Source organism: Tympanuchus pallidicinctus, unplaced genomic scaffold (assembly GCF_026119805.1).
Source record: "Tympanuchus pallidicinctus isolate F22 unplaced genomic scaffold, pur_lepc_1.0 scaffold66, whole genome shotgun sequence".
In the NCBI taxonomy this organism is placed as follows: domain Eukaryota; kingdom Metazoa; phylum Chordata; class Aves; order Galliformes; family Phasianidae; genus Tympanuchus; species Tympanuchus pallidicinctus.
The window spans coordinates 130,210-155,575 of NW_026294787.1; the positions used below are offsets into that span (position 1 = coordinate 130,210).

The 25,366-nt window shown below is 61.9% G+C and overlaps 4 protein-coding genes across 7 annotated transcripts; 3 read left to right on the forward strand and 1 right to left on the reverse strand.

Moving 5' to 3' along the window:
* Positions 1-812: 812 nt before the first annotated feature.
* Positions 813-11,990, reverse strand: UBQLN4 (ubiquilin 4). Its single transcript, XM_052665404.1, has 11 exons — positions 11,829-11,990; positions 9,713-9,864; positions 7,722-7,927; positions 7,167-7,429; positions 5,809-5,967; positions 4,896-5,121; positions 4,469-4,608; positions 3,940-4,023; positions 3,373-3,488; positions 2,610-2,787; positions 813-1,984 (listed from the first exon to the last, which is right to left on the reverse strand). The coding sequence occupies exons 1-11, from the start codon at positions 11,973-11,975 to the stop codon at positions 1,832-1,834; spliced, it is 1,824 nt and encodes a 607-aa protein (XP_052521364.1). The 5' UTR covers positions 11,976-11,990; the 3' UTR covers positions 813-1,831.
* Positions 11,991-12,115: 125 nt separating this feature from the next.
* Positions 12,116-14,534, forward strand: LAMTOR2 (late endosomal/lysosomal adaptor, MAPK and MTOR activator 2). The gene is made up of 4 exons (XM_052665412.1): positions 12,116-12,272; positions 12,399-12,561; positions 13,914-14,003; positions 14,344-14,534. The coding sequence occupies exons 1-4, from the start codon at positions 12,205-12,207 to the stop codon at positions 14,398-14,400; spliced, it is 378 nt and encodes a 125-aa protein (XP_052521372.1). The 5' UTR covers positions 12,116-12,204; the 3' UTR covers positions 14,401-14,534.
* A 329-nt stretch (positions 14,535-14,863) lies between these two features.
* Positions 14,864-18,239, forward strand: RAB25 (RAB25, member RAS oncogene family). Of its 2 annotated transcripts, none has more exons than XM_052665410.1 (5): positions 14,864-15,235; positions 16,244-16,418; positions 16,855-17,048; positions 17,134-17,214; positions 17,988-18,239. In XM_052665410.1, the coding sequence occupies exons 1-5, from the start codon at positions 15,196-15,198 to the stop codon at positions 18,116-18,118; spliced, it is 621 nt and encodes a 206-aa protein (XP_052521370.1). In that variant the 5' UTR covers positions 14,864-15,195; the 3' UTR covers positions 18,119-18,239. The 2 variants fall into 2 exon arrangements, with proteins under 2 accessions (XP_052521370.1, XP_052521369.1); XM_052665409.1 differs by having other exon boundaries at positions 14,981-15,235; positions 16,244-16,439.
* A 455-nt stretch (positions 18,240-18,694) lies between these two features.
* On the forward strand, positions 18,695-24,425 carry LOC128072029 (ras-related protein Rab-11A-like). Of its 3 annotated transcripts, XR_008202062.1 has the most exons (6): positions 19,111-19,319; positions 20,489-20,684; positions 20,759-20,952; positions 21,193-21,273; positions 22,875-24,072; positions 24,250-24,425. XR_008202062.1 is itself a non-coding variant. In XM_052665408.1 (5 exons), exons 1-5 carry the CDS (start codon positions 19,199-19,201, stop codon positions 23,009-23,011), a joined length of 729 nt encoding a protein of 242 aa, XP_052521368.1. In that variant the 5' UTR covers positions 19,111-19,198; the 3' UTR covers positions 23,012-24,109. The 3 variants fall into 3 exon arrangements, 2 of the variants coding, with proteins under 2 accessions (XP_052521367.1, XP_052521368.1); XM_052665408.1 differs by lacking the exon at positions 24,250-24,425 and having other exon boundaries at positions 22,875-24,109; XM_052665407.1 differs by lacking the exons at positions 22,875-24,072; positions 24,250-24,425 and having other exon boundaries at positions 18,695-19,319; positions 21,193-22,252.
* Positions 24,426-25,366: the final 941 nt, after the last annotated feature.

A 25,366-nucleotide genomic window follows, 5' to 3' on the forward strand; every position in this document is an offset into this window, starting at 1 on the left:
GTGGGAAGGGATCCTTCACAGTGAGGGCGGCACAGCGCTGAGCTGCCCAGGGAGGCCGCGGGTTCTCCTTCTCTGCAGGCATCGCAGAGCTTCCTGCGCGCCGAGCTGCGCAGCCTGCTGCAGGGAGCTGCTGTGCAGGGGCTGGACTCCGTGAGCTCTGAGGTCCCTTCCAGCCCCTACAGCTCCACGATAGATCGTGATTTTGGCACCTATGCTCATCAGTCATTCTCCTGAGTCAGTGAGGAGAGCTCATCCAGAGGGCGAGCGAGGAAGAGCGTGGGATGAAGGCAGGGGCCGCTGGCTGGGCTGGCACTGTGCTGCAAGGACAGCAGGAGGTAGAATAGAGCGTGGAATGGAAGGCTGGAACCATGAGCACTGCCTGGGACAAACTGCCCCAGCTCCTGCAACCTCAGCTCCACGCTGCGGTGCTGCTCAGCCCCCCCCCTGCGCTTTGTTTTGCAGCTGCAGTGCTGCTGCCGCCTCTCCCCTTCCCTCCCTGCCCCATCCTCCCCTATGGAAAAAAGGGAAGAATTGCATTAAATGTGGGATTGCTGCGGTGAAGAGAAGGACCAGGCAGCCTGGTCAAGTATTAAATGTGGAGGTTGGTGACCCTAACTGCGGTGGGGGGGTTGGAGATCCGTGATCCTTGAGGTCCCTCCCAACCCTGGCCCTTCTGTGATTCTGGGAAGGAGGGCCGGAGAGGTAGGGGCTGCACCGACCCCCACCCTCTGCCCCAGGCTGAGAGATTCATCAGGAGGTAACGAGGCAAACTCAATCAGCGGCACTCAAGGACGATACACGGAGCGCAGGGAGACGGATGGTTGTGCGCATTTATTATTTGTTGTTTTCTCGTTGATAAACCTGGTCTGCAAACCACACGGCCCCGGAGACCCTGGGGAAAGGTTGGTCCTCCACGGAATGCAGCGTGGTTCAAACGCACCACAGCGGGGAGGGGGGGAAATGAGGATGGCGCCGGGCTGGGAAGCACGCGGACACCGACGCTTTTGAGTGGAGAGATCGGATCTTTCCATCTCCTCTCGTTTTTACAGATACCGAACCCGCAGAGCAGAAGAAGACGCGACGCGGCCGCGCGAGGAGCGGAGCGCTGGGGCAGCAGCAGCCTCTGCAACGCCTTCTTCCGCACGGCGCCTTCAGCTCGGCTTCCACGACAGCAAAGCCCGTCCCTGAAGGCCGCCGGGGCTCCGCGTCGCCATCCCAGCTGCGCAGAGACCCCACTCCAGGCGTGGTTTGCACGCAGGCCAGCCCTGGAGCAGGAGGCGGCAGCCCCCCGCGCGCCGAGGGCCCCATTCGTGCCATGGAATTATTAAGACAAACGACATCAGAAATTTCCAAGTCGCTGCGATTTTTCTTTTGCTCTATTATCCCCAAGAAGATGCCGGGAGAAAGAACCGGAAAGCAAACTTGGCTCAAGTTTTAAATATCTGCCTGAAAGGAGGGCGAAGGGAGGGAATCATGTACAGTTAAAATCAAGCTACTCAAAACACAATCATTCAGGTAAATAACTAGGAGTATCGCCTCTACCATCTAGAGAGAGAGAGAAGAGTGTCTGAAACAGAGGGCATATTGAGGAAAAATACACATCTGAAGTCTCTGTGGCCACGATGAGAACTGGAATCCACATACAAGCCAGTTAAAGAGCATTTCAACATGAAATCTTAACTTAGTAGGAAGGTCGGGGTTAAGCTGTATCTTTTTTGTTTTAAATACATGGACAGCTGTCAGATATGAAAATGACGGCGGGCTTTCCTGAAAGATCCCCTGCGCGTGTGAACGGATGCGAGCTGACATCTGCGGGGCGGCGGGACGGAGCTTAGGAAGGCTGGGAGCCCAGCAGTCTCTCAATGGCCGCGTTGATGTCCCCGCCCGTGGCGATGAGCGCCTGCAGGTTGGCCTCACGGTTAATGAAGCCCATGGCGTTCAGCTGCTCCAGCTGCTGTTGGAATCGCACTTCGGGACTCTGCGCCTGCAGAGGGAAAGGACAAAGCGCTCAGCTGCGCTGGATCCGGGCACGAGGCGGAGCGGGGGCAGCGCTGCAACTCCTCCGTGCCTGCAGCACTGCGATCCAGCGCCCCGGGTCTCAGCGGCTTCGGCAGAGCAGCCTCGCCGCGCACGGGCCGCTCCACGCCTGCGGCAACCAGGACGGCCGGCACCCAAGAACCAACCCGGCTGGGACCAAAGCAAACTCGGCAGAAAGCAGCAGAGCCAAAGGGAGCCGGCTGCTGAACCACGGCCCTGGGGGGGGGAGCAGGACAAGCCGAGCTCACCCAGCGGTGCCCCCGAGAAGCCCACCGGCACGAAAATGGGCACCCAGGACTTATGGGGAGCTCATGAATCGGAGGGAGAGCGATCTGTGTGGGCAAACGGGGACAGGACGAGGCCTTCAAGTAAAGGAGGGGAGACTTCAGACGTTAGGTGGAAATTCTCTGCTCAGAGGGCACCGCGTGCTGCCCAGAGCTGTGGGTGCCCCAGCCCTGGAGGTGCCGGAGGCTGTGGACAGACCCTGAGCAGACGGGGCGCGGGCTCAGGAAGTGGATGATCTTTGAGATCCCTTCCACCCTAAGGCATCCTACGACTCCACGATTACATACTTGAGAGCTTCCTCCGGCCAGCAGCTGGATCATCTGCTGCATGAGCTGCTGCTGGGGGTTACCGCCCCCGGCTGGAGAGGCACTGGCCGGCGTCGAAGCGGAGGGAACGGGGTTCTCCGGGATTGTGCTTCCTCCTGTGGAGGACGGGGGCATTCGAGGCATGCCAAAGGAGCCGAGGCTGCAGAGGAAGGCAGGGTTTGCTCAGAGGCGAGCGGGCACTTCTGGCTGTCCCCTGCCTACCTTGCGAGGGTGAGGCAGCACGGGGAGCCAGCAGGCTCGGCCAGGCTGGTCACGCTCCACGACTGGCTGTGCTCGTATCCCAGCCACAGCACCGCTGGGAGCAAGCCATCCTAACACAGCACAGCCCCAAAAGACTGCAGAGACTGAGCAGAGACTGCGCACGGACAAAGAGCAGAGGGCCCGAGGGCACCCGGCAGCACAGCGTGCCCTCACTTACCCACCCAGCCCCACGGCGCGCATCTCAAACATTCCTCAGAGTAAAACTGAGCCCCCCTGACACTTAAATACCTCAAACGAATCTCAGAGGAGGGACCAAACGGTTCCCAAATCCTTTCTCCAAACAGAGAAGGTCAAGGACTCCCCCCACGAAACGCAAACAAACGGAAAGCTCCCATCAGCTGGAGCCCAGAGCCCTGCAGGCGCGCGCACAGTGCTCCCGGATCTGCTGGGTGAACGGGCGCCAGGCTGCCTGCTGCCCCCAGCACGCCCTGCCCGCAGCATCGCGCCCCGAGGAGCTCCTTACCTTGGCACCAGTCCTGGGGCCTCCGTTTGCAGCGTCTGGAGCCCCTGCTGGATCTGCAGGAGCGCCTGCATGGCGCGGGGGTTGGTGAGAATGGACAGGGAGTCTGGGTTCTGCATCTGGGAACGAAGGAGAGACACGGCGGCGGTGAGCAGCCAGAGCTGCAGGCAGGGCAGCTCAGCACGGCGCTGCAGCACAGCCAGCCTCAGCGCTGGGCTCCCCTCCCCGCCCCTCCAGCACCGGGCTCTGCACACTCCCAGAGCTTCCATCACATCTCCCACATGAAGTAGGAGAATCAGATTAGGACGGGGCACGCGTGCCTCCACAATTAAAGCCGTTTTGATCCACTCGAGTGAACCAGCTGCTCAAGCGCAATTAGCCAGGCTAATTTTCGTAAACTCATTACTGGGAGAGAGCGTCCACACAGGGGTTTCACGCGGCTGAGCTCGTCTCATTTCAAGTCAACCCTGAGGTAATTTAGGTTACCTCATTTACATTGCCGTGCCCAAACAAGCTCCCACTCTCCTTCCCCTGCACCAACCCCCCCCAGGGCCAGACGGGGGCTGTTACCTGCTGCAGGAAGACTGGGAGCTGAAGGCGGAGCTGTTCTTGAAGCTGTGGGTTCCCAGCAAAGAGGGGAACATTTACCATGATCTAGCAAGAGACGGCACACAGAGGATCAGAGCATTGCTGCCCACGGCTGTAACGCTGCACGTAACCGAGCCCCAAAGAACACGACGCTCGTGTCCCCGACTTTCTCCCCAGGCTCTCGTCGTGTTTTCCTGCCTATGGGAACTGAAAGACTGACACAAGACAGCTCAGTTCCTGGCAGCGTTGTTGAACAGGACCCACGGGCAAAGAGAAGGGCCACCCCTGTGCTCCCCTGAAAGCCCCCTCCTCCTGTGAGCGGCTCCACTAAAACACAGGGCCCACCGTCGTGTCTGCCTTCGAGCTACAGAGAAACTGAACAGAATTGTTTACACTCACTCGGCTCAGCCTTCTGCAAGACAAACCTCTCTGACTACGGGAGCAGACTGTTCTCACAAGCACTGTGCTCAAGTCCTGCCTGATAACGAATAGCAGATACAACAGCTGTTACCTGTGCTGCAAAGTCTGGGTTCTGGGCAAGGGTCTGCATCATGCTCCTCATGTAAGGGGCAGAGATCATATTCTGCATCAGCTGAGGATTCTCTGAAATCTGCTGCAGGAGACCTTGCATCTCCGGGCTGTTAAACATGCCTGCAAGGGTGAAGGAAAGAGAAAACAAAGGAAAACTCCTTGCAGCGCAATGCAGAGCTGTGCCACAGCGCCTTTACTTCACCCACGGGCCAACAGGGAACGCTTTCCCTCTCTGCCGAGCTCTCAAGGCCTGCAGGGACAGCGGCGCTCCTCCAGTCGCACAGGAAATAACCTGGTGCAGTTGCAGTAACGCCTGCCTGCACAGCAGCCCCGTTCTGCAGCAAAACCCCCACCGACGCCCGGCTGCTCGGTGCCACCGTTCCGCCCCGGTCCCCCTCGTCACGTACCTGCCCCAAAGCTAGCAGCATTGAGCCCAAAGGGGTTGGACACGGTCGGGGTGCTCTGGGTGCTTCCTGAGCCAGCGCTCCCTTCGCTGCTGGGCGCCTGGCTCTGTGAAGCAGGGGGGCTGGGGCTCCAGGGGTTTGGTAACGGCTCTCTGTTTTCTGTCCGCAAAGGCTGAGAGCTGGAGCTCTCGGAGCTCCCCGTCAAGGAAGAGAAGGGGTTGTTGCCAAACTGGGGAAGGGAGAGAGAAGAAACAGCCTCATTAGTCAGCCCAATGGGGAAAGCCGGACTCAGCCCGTCGCTGTGTGAGCCGGGAGGCAATCGCTCGTGCTCAGATTGCTGAACACACACCAGGGTTTGCCTCCTGAGAAGTGAGCGATCCACAAGGCGCCACATTCAGAGAAACCCCAGCTCAAGAAATGGCCAGAGCCCCAGGCCGGGCTTCCGAACACCCACGAGCATTCAGCACCCAGCCAAACCCACAGGGAGCGTCAGCCCGGAGGACGTCTGCACAGCTCACAGACAGACCTGCTCGCTCCTCCCGTGCTCCAAAGCTGACCCAAAGGTGTCAGGCTGGAACTGACACAGAGCCCCACCGCGCTAACGGAGCTGCAGCATCTGGGCACCTGGGCATCTGCCTACTTGGACAGCAAAGGAGCAGCAGCAGCTCCCCGCTCACATCCCTAGCCCCTGCAATGAAAGCAGCCAGCCAGCACCGCCTCTCCTTCCAGCTGCGTTCGTCACCTCCGGAGGGAGAGGACCAGGAGCTGCGGCTGGAGAAGGAACAACCAGCTTCCCTTCTCAGCGCGCTATGCTGCGCCGCAGAGCCGTGCTGCAGAGCCGTGCTGCAGAGCCATGCCACAGAGCCGTGCCGCAGAGCCGTGCCGCAGAGCCGTGCCGCAGAGCCGCGCTCCATACCTGCTCCCTGGCGGCGCTGAACATGGGCTCCTGGATGTCCGTGTACATGCGGCGCAGGGCGTTGTACCCTCCTGGAATGCTCTCGAGGTTGCTCAAAGCACGGTCCTGGTTCCTCATCATCTCCTGCATCATGGCGGGGTTACGAGCCAGCTCCATGGTCTGCCAGAGAGGAGAACGTGGAATGTGGAACGGCTGGGCCCGCGTGCGCCCAGCAGAGCGAAGTGCACCCCGAGGTTGTGAGCAGCCCAGCAGCGCAACGCTGAGCCGCCAGCTGAGGACTCAGAGTTCACTCTGAGCTCCCAGAAGGAAGAGGATAATTAAACCCGTTTCACAGCCGGGGAGCAGAGAGATCATTTATCCAAACAAGGAGAGCCCGGCGATGCTGGCTCCTCCCACCTCGCTCTGCCTTTACAGCCCCAACTCAGCTCTGTGGGATTGTCTGACTTCTAAGCAGTATCGGAACATCCGAACATCCAACCGCCACATGTTCCCACTCAAAGCAGGAGGACTGCATTCAAAACCCTGAGATGGAAGAGCTGGGATCTTCCTGCTGGAGGAAAACCGAGCAGTTCGTCAGCTCCAGGCTCCTGACGGCTCCCTCCTGCTCTAGGAGCACCCAGACATCCTGGGAGCTGCATAAATCCCAAACATCCACAATTGAGCCCTACAGCTCTGCAATGTCACGTAGGGCCGACACGGCTGAAATTAAAACAAGATAATGGGAAGCGCATGGAAACTGGGCTCCTTCAGCAGCCACACGGAAACACATGCAGAGCAGCCCTCCTGGGAGCAGCAGAGCCCTGCTGAGGGCTGCCTAACGCTCAAGTTTCCCCTCATGCTGCCTCCCCGTGTCCTCCAGGGTGCAAGGCCACCTCTCGTCTGGGGCCGTGCAGAAAATAGAGCCCTGCAGGACCCCGGCCCATCACCAGTGCAATATTTTACGGGTACCACAGCACAGCTGCGCAGCCTGTGTTCATCCACCAGCAGAAAAACAGAAGAGCAGAACACATGCAGGGCAGCTTCACTTCTCTGTGACTCCTTTTGCTCCCGTGCACGGATCAGAACACAGCGGCCTCGTGTGCGGCGCACTGCAATGATCCCAGAGCCCTTTTCTGCCCAACACTCATAGATCAGCAGCTCTGACAGGGAGGAAGAGCCGCACGCACGCGGGCTGAGTAATGGCTGTTTACTTCACTTGAGACCACCGCCTGTCTGCAAGGGGTTTTCAGTGCGAAGGAGGAGGAGGAGATCCTTCAATCCACCGTTCTGCATTCCCACGCCCCCTGCTAGAGCAGCTCTGAAGCTGAGCCACCACAAACTGTGGCAGCGCTCGGATCCGTCGCGGCGCGCCGACCCACCTGCCTCATCAGCTCCGGGTTGTTCAGCATGTGGCTGATCTCCGGATTTCGCTCCATCAGCTGCTGCATCTGCGGGTTGGCCATGATCATCTGCCGCATGAGGTCGGGGTTCGACATCATGTTTTGCACCAAGGGGTTCTCCATGATCTGAGAGAGCATCTCTGGGTTGGACATCAGCTGTCGCTGCATCTGCTGCTGGAGCTCCATGAAGTTGGCAGAGCCCATGCCCAGGTTGCCCAGCCCAGTGATGCCACCGAAGCCAGCTGCAGAGGGAACAACGCAGGAGGGAGGAGAGAGCTGTGGGTCAGGGAACGACGGCCGCGGCGGAAGGAGAGGACATTCAGGGGCTGAACTGCGCCCACACGGAGCTGGGGGAGCCCCGACCCCGAGCAGGCGGCTCTCAGGGGGATCCCCTGCACAGAGGGCTTGGGGGCGGTCCTGAGCAGGCCAACGACTCAGGCGAGCAGGAGAAACAACCACAGAGCCAAAAACCCAACCCCTCCACCTACACCTCAGGAACGCTTCTCCCCTGACCTCCTCGTGGGCCCCACTTACAAAGGATCGACGTGGCGCTGTTGGGGCCTCCGTCTCCAGGAGCTCCCAGACCCCCCGAGCTGCTGCTCCGCCGGCCGCCGCCCCCCGCGTCCGGAGCGGCGCCGCTGGATGTGGAAGGCTGAGATGGGGCAGCAGGAGAAGGGGACGCTGTGGTGGGGGCAGAAGCAGCACCGGGGGCAGAAGCAGCAGATGTTGGATCTTGGACCCTGCAAAGAAACAAAATGAGCCGTTACGCTTCTGGCACTCGGGAGAGCGGAGCGGCGTCCTCTGCGCAGGCTTCCCTCCGGGCGGCGGCAGGCGGCTCCTCCGGGCCGTTCCCATCCCATTCCCATCCCATTCCCATCCCATTCCCATCCCATTCCCATCCTATTCCCATCCTATTCCCACCTGTACGGATGCACGGCTGTGGCTCCCAGCTGCCTCCCAGCTGCCAGGAGCCGCCTCCCACCCTGCTGCACAACAGCCGACCCACATGGAGCAGCCGATCTCTCACTGAGCTCCGGCCTGAACCAGGCCGAACTTTTACCTCGCCGTATCCTTGAGCAACGAGTTTGCTCTGAACGGGAAAATCCTCCTGCAGCTCCCGCAGAAACCACAGGAGGTTACGGCAGGGCTGCTGCAAGGGGCAAACAGCAGCCGGCCTGGCTGCAGCTTCTCTTGTGTGCTGAATGCTACGGTGCTCGCTGGGGCAAATAAGTCCCTGCCTTACAGTACAGAGAACAGGCAGGCAGCAGCGAGCATCCCGTGGAGCTGCAGAATATTTCTGTCCCAGTGGCTACGAATTCACCTCTCACATTTATTGGCCGTCCCTCACAAAGGAGATTTCTCATCCCAGCACAAGTTCAGCACAGCTCCCTTCACCAGGCACGCAGCACCGCCAGCCGCAGAGCAGCGATGCAGCGCATCGGCTTTGCTCAGTTATCCAACCCCAGCAGTGCCTCATAATCACAGCTCTCCCTCAGGACTTTCACAGGCCTTTTAAAAAGAGCTTTTAAATGGTTCTCTGAGGCAGCTGCAGTCGTGCAGTGACAGTCCTGGGCTCAAGAACACTGAAGAGCTTTCAAACGAGGCAGAACCCAACATTCCCTTCACTCACCTCAACTAAGGAACGCCATTCTGTCACTCAAACAGCCAAGAGCACATCATTTCCTCTTTCCCAAACCCAGGAGGATTCCCTTCTCCACGTCCCTTTCCCTTCCCACACGCATTCCAGGACTTCTGAACACCAAACCCGAAGGTCCCTTGGTGTTTTCCAGACCCATCTGACCGACGTTGGAAACCCCCAAGCAGGAGCAGAGGACAAAGCGGACGGGAAGCTTAACCAAAGAAGGAAGCAGGAGAACAAGCAGTTGGTTTCTCCGAGCACAGGAGGGGCTGCAGTGCCTTCAGTGAGCACTGCCAATAAGCACGACTCCTTTCATCAACTTTACTGCCCAGGGAGGCGGTGGAGTCGCCGACCCTGCGGGTGTTCAAGGAAAGGCTGGATGTTGCGTTGAGGGACGTGGTTCAGTGGGAGCTGCTGGGAATGGGGGAACGGTTGGACTGGATGAGCTTTGAGGTCTTTGCCAACCTTGGTGGTTCTATGATTCTGCGATTCCCTACGGCGGGCAGAGAACAGAACGAAAAGCCAGGACAGCGCTTCGTTACCTTTGGAGTCTGCAGGGCGAGGGTGCACAGCAGGAAGTGAGAGGAACCCTGGGCAGTGCTTGCAGCATTGCTGCTGGGAAGGTAATTTCTGCTAACAGTGAGTCATCCTGATCAGATCCAGGACACAACCACGTTCCATTGGTTTCTGCCCAGGCTGCCAGTGGCGAAGGCTCCGCGCACACAAAGCCACGCTAATTGCCTTAACGATGCTTTCCCCCCCACGGGCTCACACAGGTGCACAACAGAAGCGATAAACCAGAGCTGCGCAGCGAGGAGAGCTCAGAGCCACAGCCGCTCTTCTCGCCGCCCGCTCCCAGCCCCCCCGACGCCAAACGGTTCCTTACTTCTGTGGAGTCTTAATGACCAAATGCACGGTCAGCCCGTCTTTGATCCCGTGTTGATTCAGAGTGTCTCCGTCCTTCAGGATCTTCCCAGCGAAGATCAGAACCAGCTGATCCTGTTTGGCTTTGAACCGCCTGGAAATCTCTTCTTTGAACTGAAAAACAAAGGTGGACTTTTCAGGCAGAAGAAGAAGGCAGGAACCTGAAGCTCCGGACACCCAACGTTCACTGCACAAACGGCAGCGGGCACCAAAAGGGCTTCAGCACCCCGACAGAAGGGAGCTGCGCGGGTAGCAGTGCAGCTCCAGCTGCCCAGGGCAGAAAGCAAAGATGAGCCCCGCACTGCTTCAAAACGTGGGCAGAAGCCTCCCGAACCGTTACCTGGGGATGAGCTGAAGGCTTCCACAGCACGCGTGCCCTGAGGCCCGACCCAAACCCACCACTTGTCCTCGGGACAACTGAGCTTTGTTCGTTTCTGCTCATCTCATTTTTTCCCAAGGAAAGCCCAACTCTGATTCCGTACAGGACAGAAAAGGGCCCGGTCCCTCATCAGCCAATGGATTAAACTGCTCTTCTCCAATTCCTGTTCTCCTGCGAGCATCCGCACCACCCAACACCGACATCTCTGTGCTGTGTGACGGGGGGGATCAGCACCTGCCAGTAAGGCTGTCACTGCCAGCTCAGCTGGGCATTCCTGAGTCAGCAGGTGAGGAAAAAAAAAAAACCTTTGCATTTGGACACCACAGATTTCAAGAAATTCTCATGGGAAGGCCAGGACCAGAAGAGCAAACGCCTTTCCTGGGGCAGCTCGCAGCCCTGGCGCCAGAACTCCCCAAAAACTGGACCTGGGAGGACAAACTGCTGGAGCTGAGGTGATCTGGGCCACAAAGCTTCACCCCCTGCTCTGCGCACTCACAGCAGAGGGCTGGGAAGGAGCAGAAGGGCCACAAACAACACGCAGCTCCCGCCCAGCTCCCAGCAGCGCCGGCACACCACGACCTGTGTCCTAAAGCCCACGTCAAAGCACACAGCGCAGCACACAAAGCCAAGATCCACACCGCTGACACCTCGCACCAGTGGGCACAGCCGCCTGCACAGCGCTTCTCATCAGCCCCCTCCTGCCCTCCAGGTGCACAGCGCCCTGCGGAGCAAACCCTCACATGGCTGATGCTCCCTTCTCTCTGCTTCACCCTGCCTTTGCCCCGAAGGCTCAAGAGGAGCGAGAAGGAGGGAAGGAAGGAAGGAAGGAGGGAAGGAAGGAAGGAGGGAAGGAGGAGCCTCTGGCCTCAGCCACCACACACTGCCGGTCCATTGCCCCACAGCACCCCCACCCTGCAGCACTCCACAGCTCCCAGCAGCACGGCTCCAGGGCCACGTCCCTCCCCCATCATCTCCCCAGACCTGAGGCATCTCCTGTCCAAAAGGAGCTCCCCCCAGACCCAGCCCCACCGCACAACGCCCATCTGTTGCCCCACATCACACCCACTCACAATAGCGCAGCCCCAGGGCCGTGCCCCCCATCCTCCCCCAGCCTTCGGACCCCTCCCGGCCCCCACATCCCGTTCCACCAGCATTGCCCCACACCCCCTCCTGACCGCCCCAACAACATCCCGTTCTCACCTTTCCACAGGTTTCAGCTCCCTCAGCTGAAACCCTCCCCCCACAACCCAACACCCGCCGTCACGCAGCCCAGCCCAGCCCAGCCCCGGGCAGCCCCCCAGCCCCCGCCTCAGCCCAAGGCCCGCCGTCACGCAGCTGCAGCCCAGCCCAGCCACCCTAGGTCCCCAGCCTCGGGCTCGGGCCGCTCCCCCCTCAACCTAACGCCTGCCGTCACGCAGCTGCAGCCCCCGCTAGCACTGCAGCCCCCGGCCTGGGCCGCCGCCGCCCCCCCCTCCGCCCCGGCCCCGCGCCGCTCCCCGCCCCCTCACCTTCCACCGCCCCCCCCCCCCGCTTCCCGGCTCCTCACACCCCCCGAAGTTCCTCCCCTCCAACTCTCAGCCTCCTCCCCCCCGGCCCGCCCCCCCGCCCCCTCCCATTGCCCACCCCCGGCCCCGGCCCTGCTCCCCTCCGGCCCCTCTCAGCGCCAAGGCCTAGGCCCGATCCTCCGTCCCGCCCCCACCTCGCGCACGGAGGCGCCGTCCGCGATAACGATCTCCTCCTTGTCCTTGGGGGTCTTCACCGTGACGCGGATGAGGGCCCCGCCGGGACCTCCCAGCTCCGGCCCGCCGGGGCCCGGCCCGCCGCCGCCGCCGCTCGGCTCCGCCATCTTCGCCGCCCGCCCCGCCAGCCCGGGCCGATAGAGAAAAAGGCGGGGACGGAGCGCCGCCACGGCCCGCGTCGCCGCCGAGCGCCCCCTTGCGGCGCGGCGGACCGAGAGGTGACGGAGCGCCGAACGGAGCGCGGAACGGAACCTCGCTCCGCGCTACGCCGAGCCGCCGAGGGCCGCGGCCTGCACCGAGCACCGCCCCGCGCCCCGCCGCGCCCCGCGGGCTGCCATGCTGCGGCCCAAAGCGCTGACGCAGGTGCTGAGCCAGGCCAACACCGGCGGCGTCCAGAGCACGCTGTGAGCGGGGCCGGGGGGCGGCGGGGGGGGGACCTCGAGGCGTGACCGTGCGGCCGTTAGCGAGCTCGTCGTTCGGGGGCTCGTTGGGGGCTCGTTCGGGAGCTCGGCGGTGCCCGTCTGTTCCAGGCTGCTGAATAACGAGGGCTCGCTCTTGGCCTACTCGGGTTATGGGGACACGGACGCCCGCGTGACGGCGGCCATCGCCAGCAACATCTGGGTGGCGTACGACAAGAACGGACACCACGCCTTCAACGAGGACAACCTCCGCTTCATCCTCATGGACTGCATGGTACGGCGGGCCCCGGGCGGGGTCCCCGTTGGGATCTGTGTGGGGTCCCCTGCAGGATCCATGTGGGACCCTCATTGATATCTGTGTGGGACCCCGACAGGCTCCATGCAGAACTCCCTGCAGGCTCTGTGGGACCCTCATTGGGATACGTGTGGGACCCCTGTGTGTGTCCCCCGGCAGATTCATGTGAGACCCCGGTGGGATCCATGGGACCCCCACTGGGATCTGTGTGTCTCCCCCATTGGGGTCCGTATCCCCCCCCTGCAGGCTCCATGCAGGACTCCCTGAAGGCTCTGTGTGCCCCCCAGTGGGCTCCACGTGGGACACCCAGCAGGTTCCATGCAGGACCCCCAGTGGGCACCGTGTGTTCTCTGGTGGGCTCCATGCAGGACCCCCAGCAGGCTCTGTGGGATCCCCAGAGGGCTTCGAGGTGTTCACCAGCAGGTTCCATGTGGGATGCCCAGCAGGCACCTTGTGAGACCCCCAGAAGGCTCCGTGTGACCCCCAGTGGGCTCAGTGCCGTCCTGGTGCTGTGGGGTCCCGCTAGGGGTCCTGCGTGGAATGTGCTGAGGGTCCCACATGTCGCCCATTGGGGGGCACACAGAGCCTGCTGGGGGTCCCGCATGAAGGCAGCTGGGGGATGCGGGGTCAGCATGGAGCCTGCTGGGGAACGCCTTGGAGCCCACAGGGTTCCCATTGGGGGTCCTGCATGGAGCCTGCTGGGGGTCCCACATGGGGCCCAGTGGGGTCACATGGAACCTGCTGGGGGACACATGGAGCCTTTGGGGGTTCCAGATGGTGCCTGTTGGCCTCCTACACGGTGAGCACCTCGGGGCCCACTGGGGGTCCTGCACGGAACCTGCTGATGGTCCCGTATGGAGCACACTGGGGGCCACTCGGAGCCAGCTGGGGGTCACTGTGGAGCTGCATGGAAACCTGATGTGAGAGCAGTGTGTGCTCGGAGCCTGAAGCCCCCAGGCTGCATCAGGGGCCGGCAGTGGGGCACAGAGAGGCCCTGCCCCTCTGCTCTGCTGCTGTGAGCCCCATCTGGAGCAGCGCATCCACAGCGGATGGACTGGAGCTGTGGCAGCGGGGCTGGCTGGGATGGAGGGGCTCCAGGGAGAGTTCAGCCGACGGGAGGGGAGCGATGGAACGTGGTGTGGGGCTGAATGAAAGGAGGAGGGCCCCAGAACTGCTCAGAGCTGTGGGTCCCCCATGCCTGGAGGTGCACGAGGCCACTGGGGGGCTCTGAGCAGCTGGAGTGGGGGGCGGGCAGCCTGCAGGATGGGGTTGGAAGCGGCTGATCGTTGTGGTCCCTTCAACCCAACCATGCCGCGATTCTCTCCGGGCAGGAGGGGCGCGTGGCCATCACCCGCGTGGCAAACCTCCTGCTGTGCATGTATGCCAAGGAAACAGTCGGATTTGGGATGCTGAAAGCCAAGGTGAGGGGCTGAGGGGGGGAGACGGGGGGGGGCGGCATTCATGCGAGGTGTGAAAGAGCCACAGGGTGAATGCTGGGGGGAAGAGGATGGGAGTGGGGGGGAAGCGGCCGTGCTGGGGATGCCTCCTTCCTCTGTGCAGATTTTGAGGTGTCCCAACTCCAGCTCAGCCACAAAACTGCACTTTTTTGAGGCTCTGTGGTGAAATTTAAATCAAAACGAGAACGGTCTGCGTGGATCCCAAATGGTGTTGGGGCAGGACGAGGGTTTGCCCACGGTGTGTGGGTGCTGGGGGTGCGGCCCCGCGTGCTCAGCACCCCTCAGCACCCATCCCTGCCTGCAGGCGCAGGCGCTGGTGCAGTACCTGGAGGAGCCGCTGACGCAGGTGGCCGCATCCTGAGCCGCATCCTGAGCACGGAGCCGCGGTGCCACGGCTGAGCAGCAACGCCTGCGTGGGGGGAACCACGATGGCAGCCCGGCCGCGCTGCTGGGCGGCAGGGAAGGGGGAATAAAACCACGTGTGGTGCTCGTGTCCTTCTGAGTGTCTCTCGGGTCAATGGAGGGTGTGAGGGTGGGACGGGGCCGGTCGTGCGCCCGGCAAACTGGGCTGAGGGCTGAGGGTCGGCGGTGCGGCGCTGCTGGGAGCCCCGCGCTGCCCCCGCGTTCCGTCACTCCCATCCGCCGTTGGTGCCCGGCCAGCTCTGCGCTGAGCCCAGGCCCCGCTGCCCCAGCCTGCCCTGCGCCGCGTGGCCTTGGCAGCCAGGACCGAGCTCGGCTCCTCCTCCGGGTGCCCCGTGACGGTCCCAGGGGTGACATTACCTGCCCAACCTGCGCCGCCGCTCCCACGCCTGGAGTCAGGCAGCCTGGGCCTCCCTGCTCCACCAACGCCGCCTGCGTCGCCTTCGCTCCCTGACTGCGCTCGCCGCTGGGACCCCCCTCACTGCTGGGACTCCCCTCATTGCTGGGACCCCCCCTCACTGCTGGGACTCCCCCTCACTGCTGGGACCCCCCCTCACTGCTGGGACCCCCCCTCACTGCTGGAACCCCCATCACCGCTGGGACCCCGCTCACACCCTGGCAGTAAGGAGACTTTGCCCCCCGTGTTCCCTGCAGCCCGCCCCGCTCTGTGCTCTGCAGAGAGAAGGAGGAAACCTCTGGCAGAGGGAAGGAGGAAACCGGGCGGCAGCTGGGAGCTATGAGCAGTGCCGAGGAGGACTACAACTTCGTCTTTAAAGGTGAGGGGGTTCCCAGAAGGACGGGGCAGGAGGACTGGGGGACCCCGGCTCTGGAGTGCCCTCCCCAGTCTGTGGGTTCCCAAAGCAAGATGGGACCGGGGCTGTGCTTGTGGCTGATGTGGCCCTGCAGAGGTCCTGGCATGGAGGGGGGCACTGGCCTCAACCATGTCCCATAGGTGGGGGGAAGTTGGGGTGTCCCATGGTGGTGGGGTCAGGGTGCTGCCTGGTGTCCCGTAGTGCTGGTGGGGAGGTCGGGGTGCTGCCTGGTGTTGCATAGTAGTGGTATTGGGGTGCTGCCTGGTGTCCCATAGGGCTGGTGGGGAGGTCAAGGTGCTGCCTGGTGTTGCATAGTGGTGGGATTGGGGTGTTCCATGGTGGTGGGGTCGAGGTGCTGCCTGGTGTCCCATGGTGGTGATGGGGAGGTCAGGGTGTGGCCTGGAAGTACAGGGAACCCTCAGCCACCCTGAGCCATCAGCAGGCAGGGAAGGGACGCAGATGGGGACACACACACATCTGCAGCTGCCACAGCAGCAGATTGGGAGCAGGGAGCAGCGGGCTCCCAAGTCATCCTGCTGCAGTGCCAGCTGGGGGCATCCTGTGCTCTGTGCCCACTCCCTGAGGAGCAGCAGCCCGGGGCACTGGGTGCCACGCAGCGATGTCCCCATGGCTCCGCAGGACCCTCACTCTGCTCCTGCAGCCGGGACGCCGTGGGGGCTGATGGAGACCCCCGAGAGGGGCTGAGAGCTCCCAGCATGGTGGTGGGGACTGCGTGTGCTTAAGGATCAACTGCGCTGGGGCTGAAGCCGTCTGTCTGCCCATCTCTGGGCTGCTTGAGGACCGCAGGGGGCAGGGGCAGCGTGGGCAGGGGGCTGCTTTGCTCCTTTTTCTTCCTTTTCTGTAAGGCTCCCAGGGGTGTCTGCGCACCCCGGCGGGATGCCGGTCTGGTCGAGGCCTGGAAGGGTTGTCTGAGCTGACCTGAATCCAGTGGGATCCCTCTTCTCTCCTCAGTGGTTCTGATTGGGGAATCCGGCGTGGGCAAAACCAACCTGCTGTCCCGCTTCACCCGCAACGAGTTCAACCACGACAGCCGCACCACCATCGGCGTGGAGTTCTCCACCCGCACCGTCCTGGTGGGAGACGCCGCGGTGAAGGCACAGATCTGGGACACGGCCGGGCTGGAGCGGTACCGCGCCATCACCTCTGCGTAAGGGGGGATGGCACCCGAGGGTGCCCTGTGAATCAGTGGGTGCCCCATGGGTGGGTGGGTGGCCTATAGATGTGTGGGTGCTCTTTAGGTGGATGGGTGCCCCACGGATAGGTGTCCCATGGATGAGTGGGTGACCTATAGATGGATGGGTGCCCCATGGATGGATGAGTGTCCCATGGATGGGTGGGTGCCCCATAGATGGATGTCCATTGGGTGCCCCATGGATGGGTGGGTGTCTCATAGACGGGCGCCCCATTGAGTACCCCACGGATGGATTCCCTATGGATGAACGAATGCCCCATGGATGCACGTCCCCGTGGGTGCCCCATGGATGGCTGCCCCACACTCACATCCCTGCGAGGATGCTCCACGGCTGCCTGCGGCACAGGGCAAAGATGGGCTGCTCCCACAGGTACTACCGTGGGGCTGTGGGCGCTCTGGTCGTCTTTGACATCACCAAGCACCAGACGTACGACGTGGTGGAGCGCTGGCTGAAGGAGCTGTATGACCACGCCGAGGCCAGCATCGTGGTCATGCTGGTGGGCAACAAGAGCGACCTGGCGCAGGCGCGGGAGGTGCCCACGGAGGAGGCGAAAATGTTTGCAGGTACGGCGTTGTGCCACCCCGACGTGGGGACCCCAAAGGGAACCCAGTGGGGTCCGCAGGGTCTCGGGGACCGCTGTCCTTGCAGAGAACAACGGGCTGCTCTTCATTGAGACGTCGGCGCTGGACTCCACCAACGTCGAGCAGGCGTTTGAGACCGTCCTGAAGGGTGGGTGCCGGGGATGCTCCGCGCCTCTCCTCCGCCCTGCCCCGCCTGAGCTCCCTGCCCGGTTTCGGTGTTGTCTTTCTGGCTGGTTGGGTTTCCGGCTCTCTGTGCTGGGCGTTCCGCTCTGGTTCCATTGCCGGGGGCCCCGGGCAGCACCACGGGCTCCTTGTCCCCCTGTAATCCACGGTCCGGTCCGGATGTGCAGCCTGACTCAGTGTCTGCAGCTCTGCAGAGCAACCCGCAGGGATGTGGGGCAGAGGGGGGCAATGGCAGCTGGGAGCGTCTCTCCAGGAATGGGAATGTAGGGCAGGGGCACCTCAGGGTATGCTGAGCCGTGCCCTGCTGTGCCTTGCCATGCCCTGCCATGCCCTGCTGTGCCCTGCTGTGCTGTGCCCTGCTGTGCCCTGCTGTGCTGTGCCATGCTGTACCATACCATGCTGTGCTGTGCCCTGCTGTGCCCTCCTGTGCCAAGCTGTGCCCTGCTGTGCTGTGCCATGGCACGCTTCGATGTTCTGTACTGAGCCCTGTTCAGCTGTGCCGCGCTGTGCCGTGCCGTGCTGTGCTGTGCCATCCCCACGAGCTTCCAGCCCTGATCCTCGCGGGGCCAGAGAGAAGCCGAGGGAAGCAGGGGAAGTTGCAGGGTGTTCCCTGTCCCCCGCCTCGGCCGTGGGGACGCAACCGGGGAAAACGGCTTCCCCCCGCAAAGCGGCTCCCAGCGCTGCACCGAGCCGTGCCGGCGCCCCAAGCAGACGCGGCCCCGCTTTGTGTTTCCGCAGAGATCTTCAGCAAAGTGCAGAAGCAGAAGCAGAGGAGCAGCCAAAGCAGCACGGTGTCACTCGGCAGCGAGAGCCCCGACGGCGCTGCCCCAGCGCAGGCGGAAAAGCGCCCGTGCTGCGTGGCCATCTGAGCTCGTCCCGAGGCTCGCGGCCGCCGGCACAGCTCGGTGGCGACCGACCCGCCGTGCCGCCCGTTGTCCCGGCGCGGCGGCAGCCCGGAGCGCGGCCGTGCTCCACCGTGAGCAGCGCGAGGCGTCGCCGCAGCTCCGCTCGGTGTCGGTCCGTCCCCGCGGCGCAGATGCGCTGAGTGCCGCCGCCGCTTCTCCGCCGGGTTGCGCGGCTGCGGGAGCCGCTGCCGTTGTGGCGTTGCTGCCCCGGTGCCGTCGCGCTCCGTCTCTGTGCCGCCCACCACGGATGCGCCCGTCCCCACCATTCTCCAACCCCGCTGGGAGCCGCTCGGGGGTCGCTGCATCCCGATCCCTACAGGGCTCTAAGAAAGAACCCTAAGGGGGGAAGCAGCTGTGCCCACCCTGCGCGCCTCTGTCCCCATCTCGGTGTGCCGTGGGCCCGTCCGAAGGCACAACGCGGCCCGCGGTCCCTCTGCTCGCCCGGCGCAGCCATTAAAGGACTGTGAAAGGCAGCTGTGCTGGGCTGGGATCGCTGACTGCTCGTGGCCTCGTCCCCGGTGCCCGCCTGGCTCACAGCCCAGCCCCACGTGCGTTCCTTCCCCCATGCAGCCTGTCTGTATTCCCATCCCATCCGTATCCCTATTCCGCCCCATTCCATCCCATTCCATCCCTGTTGCCACTCCAATCCTATCTCCGGTCCCACCTGTATTCCCGTCCCATCTCTATTCTTATCCCCATTCCAATCCCTGTTCCCATCCCATTCCGACTCCCTTCTGCTCCATCTGATCCCATCCCCTTCCCCATCTTTATTCCCATCCCATCCCTATTCTAATTCCTGTTCCTGTCCCCCCCTCCCCATTTTAATCCCTGTTCCCATCCCGCTCCCTTCCACGCCGTTCCACTCCATCCAATCGCATCCCATCCCCAATCCAATCCCTGTTCCCATCCCATTCCTCCCCTCTCCATCTCATCCCATTCCCACCTCGCAGCTCCCCCCTCACACCTGCCCCCAGCGGAGCACCTGGGCGGTGACGGGCAGCACCGACAGCCAATGGCTGCGAAGGAAGGAGAGTTGCGGGACCAATGGGAGCGCGGGGCTGCCCCCCGGGGCGGAGCGGGGCGGAAATCCCCGCTGTTCCCAGTGCGGCCGCGGCACTGCGCAGGATGCGGGGCAAGGATGAGGAGTACGACTTCCTCTTCAAGGGTGTGTGGGGCACGGGGACGGGGTTGGGAAAGGGGTTGAGGTTGGAGTTTGGGCACTGGGATGGGTCGGGATGGGGTGGGAGTTGGGCACGGGAATGGGGTTGGGAATGGGGTTGAGTTGGGTTGGGGATGGGGGTGGAGATGGGGATGGGGTTGAACTGGGTTGGGGTTGGGGATGCGGGTGGAGATGGGGGTGGGATTGGGGTTGGGGGTGGTGATGGGGATGGGGTTGAGTTGGGGATGGGAGTGGGGATGAGATTGGGATCGGGCACAGGAATGGGGTTGAGGATGGAGATGGGGATGGGGATGGGACTCCACATGGGGCAGCACCGGAGTTGCTCGCAACAGGATCGGGGCAGGGGGCAGCCAACAACCCCACTCCCCCCCCCTCCAAGCAGCACCAGCCGGGGTTGACCCCTCCCCACCGTGACTCAGCCCCTCCTGCCGGGCCGGGCTGCCCCACCACCACGCACCCCCACCGAGGGGAATCCTATCCAGGGCCGTTCTGGGGGTCTCCCCGAACACCCCACAGCTTTCAGTGCCTTCTGCTGCTCACTGAGTTCCGTTTCCCCGCTGTCCCCGTGCCGGGGGGCTGCTCGGCCCACTGTAGCAAGCGGGAGCTGTGGGTCAGTCCCGGTGAACCCCCTCCCCCCACTCCCCCCCGGCTCGATTCCATCTGGGTGTCGGAGGACGAATGACACAGGCAGCTGGGGAATGAAAAGTAAATAAAATCAAAACCCGGTGAGTCACCAACTCGACAAACTTGAGAGGGGAGAAACAGGAGCGATGTCCCAGAACCTGTTTCACCGCATTCTACCAGAATGCGCTCATCCAGCCCACAGCCCGGGACTTAGGGCTCAGGGTGCTGCAGCCGGACCGCAATTTGGCTCCTCAGTTGGGTGCCCGCGGGGCTGGAGATGGGCTGGAGCCCCCCGCTGTGTTTATGGGGTTCCACCTGGAGCCCCCCGCTGTGTTTATGGGGTTCCACCTGGAGCCCCCCGCTGTGTTTACGGGGTTCCACCTGGAGCCCCGTGTTGGGCAGATCCCAATAACCCCCCCCCGCTTGTTGATGGGTCCCCACTGGTGTTGAACTCTGGTGGTTCCCCATTCGAGCTGGGCTGTGGATGGCGATGCTCGGGGGGGGCTGACGCTGCGCTCCTTACACCCCAGTGGTGCTCATCGGGGACTCGGGCGTGGGGAAGAGCAACCTGCTGTCCCGCTTCACCCGCAACGAGTTCAACCTGGAGAGCAAGAGCACCATCGGGGTGGAGTTTGCTACCCGGAGCATCCAGGTGGACAACAAGACGGTGAAGGCACAGATCTGGGACACGGCCGGGCAGGAGCGGTACCGCGCCATCACCTCCGCGTGAGCGTCCCCCCCTCCCTGCGCCCGCACCCCATAACCGGGGCTCTGACCCCCGCGCCCATCGCTGCCCCCAGGTATTACCGCGGGGCGGTGGGAGCGCTGCTGGTGTACGACATCGCCAAGTACCTGACGTACGAGAACGCCGAGCGCTGGCTGACGGAGCTGCAGGACCACGCCGACGCCAACATCGTCATCATGTTGGTGGGCAACAAGAGCGACCTGCGGCACCTGCGCGCCGTGCCCACCGACGAGGCCCGGAGCTTTGCAGGTAAATTCATCTCCCGTCGATCCCAGCACGTGTGGCGGTGCCATCGTTGGGTTGGATGGGGTGATGGGCGGCCGGATCTTCGGGAACAATCAGCTCACGTTGGAGCTGGGTGGGCTTTAAGGGGCCCTCCAACCTCAGCCGTTCTGTGGTTGCACCCCATGAGCTCTGCTGGGCTTTAAGGGGCCCTCCAACCTCAGCCGTTCTGTGGTTGCACCCCATGAGCTCTCCCCATTGCTGCAGAGAAGAATGGGCTCTCCTTCCTTGAGACGTCGGCTCTGGATTCCACCAACGTGGAGATGGCGTTCCACAACATCCTCTCCGGTAAGGATGGGGGGATGAGGTGCTTTGGGGTTGTGTCCCCCCGGAATCCCTGCTGTGAGCTGTGGGCTTGGGTCCAGCACGCTGCCATGGGGAGATGTGGGCGCTCCCAGCCCACCGAACCCAACTCGACCTTCATCCTAACAGCAACCCTAACCAAACTCCAACCCAAGCCCAACCTTAATCCCAACCCTAATCCTAACCCCAGCCTTAGCCCCAAACCTGATCCTAACCCCAAATCCTAATCCTAACCCCAGCCCCAACCCTAACCCCAACTCGAGCTTTAATCCTAACCCTAACTCCAACCTCAAACGCAACAATAACCCTAATCCTAATCCCAACCTTAACCTCATCCTGAATCCCAACCCTAACCTGAACCCTAATCTTAAACCTGGCCCTACTCTCAATCCCAACAGTAACACGGTGGGAACTGCAACCCCTGCCCTAACTCTCACCCCAAACCCACCCTTAACACCAAGCCCTCCCCAGCCCAACTCTAACCCCAACTCCAACCCCTTCCCTAACTGTAACCCCAAGCCCAGCCCTACCATAACCTAACCCTAGCCCCAATCCCAATCCTAACCTAACTCTAACCCCAAACCCAGCCTCAAATCTAATCCAACCCAAACCCCAATTCCTAACCCTAACCTAACTCGACCCCCAACCCCAACCTTAACCCCAAACCCTGCCGTAAACTACCTCTAACCCCAACCCAACCCTCACCCCAACCCCTTACCTTAACATAATCCCAACCCCCACCCTAACCTAACTCTAACTCCAAACCCAACCCCCGAACCAAACCTAATTCTAACCCCAAACTCAACCCTAACCCCTCCCCTAAACTAATTCTAACCCTAACCCAACCCCTACTCTCACCTAAATCTAACCCCAAACCAATCTTAAACCCAACCCTCACCCAACCCAACCCCCACTCTAACTGACCTTAAACCCAACCCTAACCTAGTCCCAACCCCAACCATAACCTAATTCCAACCCCAAACCCAAACTTAACCCCAACCCCTACCCCTCTCTTACCCTAACCCAGCCCCAACCCAAACCAATCCCAACCCAACCCAACCCAAACCCAACCCCAACCCAAACCCAACCCCAACCCAATGCCAACCCCAGCCCAACCTCAACCCCAAACCAACCCCAACCCCAACCTCAACGTTACCCAACCCCAACCCCATCCCCAGCCCAACCTCAACCCCAAACCAACCCCAGCCCAACCTCAACCCCAAACCAACCCCAACCCCAACCTCAACGTTACCCAACCCCAACCCCATCCCCAGCCCAACCTCAACCCCAAACCAACCCCAACCCCAACCTCAACCCCAAACCAACCCCAACCCCAACCTCAACGTTACCCAACCCCAACCCCATCCCCAGCCCAACCTCAACCCAATCCAACCCAACCCCAGCCCAACCCAACCCAACCCCATCCCCAGCCCAACCCCAGCCCATCCTCAACCCAATCCAACACAACCCCAACCCAACCTAACCCCACCGCAGCCCCAGCCCCCAGCTGCACACTGTGGGTCAGGCAGACCCCTCGCTGGGAATCGGACATTTAAGAAGTGCTGCTGTTCCCCCTCTGCCCGCAGAGATCTATCGCAGCGCGGCGCAGCGGCAGATCGCGGCGCAGCCCGAGGCGCAGTTCGGCCCCAGCAGCTCCGTGGAGCCCATCCAGGTGCTGCCCACGCAGGACGGCCGCCAGGCGCAGTGCTGTCAGAGCATCTGAGCCTCTGCTCAGCGCCTTCCTCAGCGACGCTGCGGGACGCTGCTGTGCGCTGCCTTCCTCCCCGCGTTTATGAAGGACCTGCAGCGAGGGAAGGGAGAAGCATCCCTGTGTTGTATCCATATTTACGTAGGAGCTGCACAAAAGAGAACAGAAGAGCATCTCTTCCTCATCCCTGCACTGGTGTAGGACTTACACTAAGGGAGGGGGGAAACATCTGTGTGTTGCCCCTGAATTGATGTAGGACCCACACGAAAGGGGAGGGAGAAACATCTCCACGTTATCCCTCATGTTTACGTAGGATCTGTGTCCTCCTGCTGGGGTTTGGGCTGCATCACCCCCCATGTCACCCCAACGTGTCCCCATGTCACCCCCCATGTCACCCCAACGTGTCCCCATGTCACCCCCCATGTCCTCGCGGCCTCCGCCACAGTCACAGCAGTTCCAGCAGTCCCTACAAAGGGAAGAGCCTCAGTATCTGCTGGGTATCCTCCCCCCCAGGGCAGCTGTGGGGGAGCAGGGGGGTCCCCAGGAGGGCGTCCCCATCACGGGCTGTCAGGGGGATTGGGGGGTCCCTCTGTCCCTGCTGGGTTCACCTGGGGATGAAGTGGGTGAAGTGGGAATGCGGGACGAAGCCCAGTGTGAAGTCAGTGTGAGGGTTTCTGCTGGTCATTTCGGTCCTGGTCAGTTTGGTCCTGGAGGCTCCTGCAGGTCCTCACGGCCCTGGTGACTCCTGCAGGTCGTTCATCTCCTGCTCGCTGTGCTTCCGGAGCCTCGTGCTGTTTTTCCGGCCCTGGTTGTTGCGCTCCTGGAGGCTCCTATGGCCGTTATGGTCCTGGAGGTTCCTCCTGCTGGTCAGTTTTTCTGGAGGCCCTTTCTGGTCGCTGTGGTCCCTGCCTGAGCGAGGCATCGCGTCGGCTCTGTGCCCACGTGGGAGCGGGGCACGAGGAGGAGGAGGAGGGAGGAAGAGCAGAGCAGCGTGGCTGCGGCACTGGGGCAGGAAGCAGCCAGCACCCCCCAGAAGAGACAGACAGACAGACGAGAGCAGACGCCGACTTTCTTAAGTAATAATACTTTAATAAAATTAAGTTCTTAATGTAATTTTAGCACATTTAATACATTAACCCTTTCCCTTCTTTGTTTTCTACAAGTTGTGCAACATCATTATTTTAATTTTTTTTTAATTATTATTATTAATTTTTTTTTCCTTCTCCCCTTATACTATATGCCTCAAAACTCAGACAACGAGCCTACCTCTACTTCTAGCTTCAGTTATACCTCTCTCGGGCCTTTCTTTTTTTGCGTAATGCCAGAGAGATGGGAATACCTGGATGGAACGCGCGATCGGTTTCCAATAGTAACAATCCCGACTACAGACTTCCTATGACGTTAAAAGAACGGTAATTAAAAATAAAATAAAATAAAATACGGCAAACACAACCCAAGGTACCGAGGAACGGGCTGTAAGCAGGGGGCAGCGCCGGGGGGCAGCGGGGCGTGCGGGGCAGCGGAGAGCGGATGCACGGCGCCACGGGCTGCGCTCTGACTTCCGTGGTTGGGTTCGGGGGCTCATTTCTCCCCCTTTTAATGATCCTCGAGCAGAATTCGTAAGGAAAGAGGAAAAAGGAGTGCTGGCCGTCCCCAGGCCAAAGGGCTGCCACCTCCCCCGTCCACCGCGCTCTGCTGCCCCTCGGCACGGCGGCACAGAGCTGCTGTGACGCGGAAGGGCGGCGTGGAAAGAAGGCGGGGGGATGCAGAGAGGTGGCGTGGAAGGGAGGTGGCACAGGGGGTGCGGAAGGGAGGTGGCGCAGCGCGGGACGGCGGCCCAAAGCGGAGCGCTGCAATCTGCCGCCAGCCGCCCGGAGAGCTGCTGCCAGCGCTGCGCCGACTTCCTTTCTTCCCCCCAGTCCAGCGGGACGACTCCGCATTGCCCATCATTTCGCTCTCCTGGGGGTGGCCTTCACTGTGCAATGTGGCTCCTGAAGGATGCGACCCCCCCCCTTCGTACCCAAACACCCATAAAGTGCATCCGCCCTCCGGCCCGGCGCACTGCTGCCCAATGTCAAGCACTGGCTTTTCTTCAAGTATCAAACCCCGCCCCCCCCCCAAAAAACCCCTAAACAAACACAACAACAAAACAAAACAAAAAACAACCCAAAATGAGGTAAAATGAAAAGGAAAAGAGGAAACAGGCCGCTCGCTGCCCCGGGGGGGAAGGGGGGTGCTGGCAGGGCGGGCGCAGCGAGGGGTGTCCAATTCACAGTGCTATCGGCAGAAACCGAAGGAGAAGTGCCTTGGCTTCCTGCCCTAACCCTACTGCATGGCTTTGCTGAGTGCTGGGAGCGGCCCCCCGTCCCC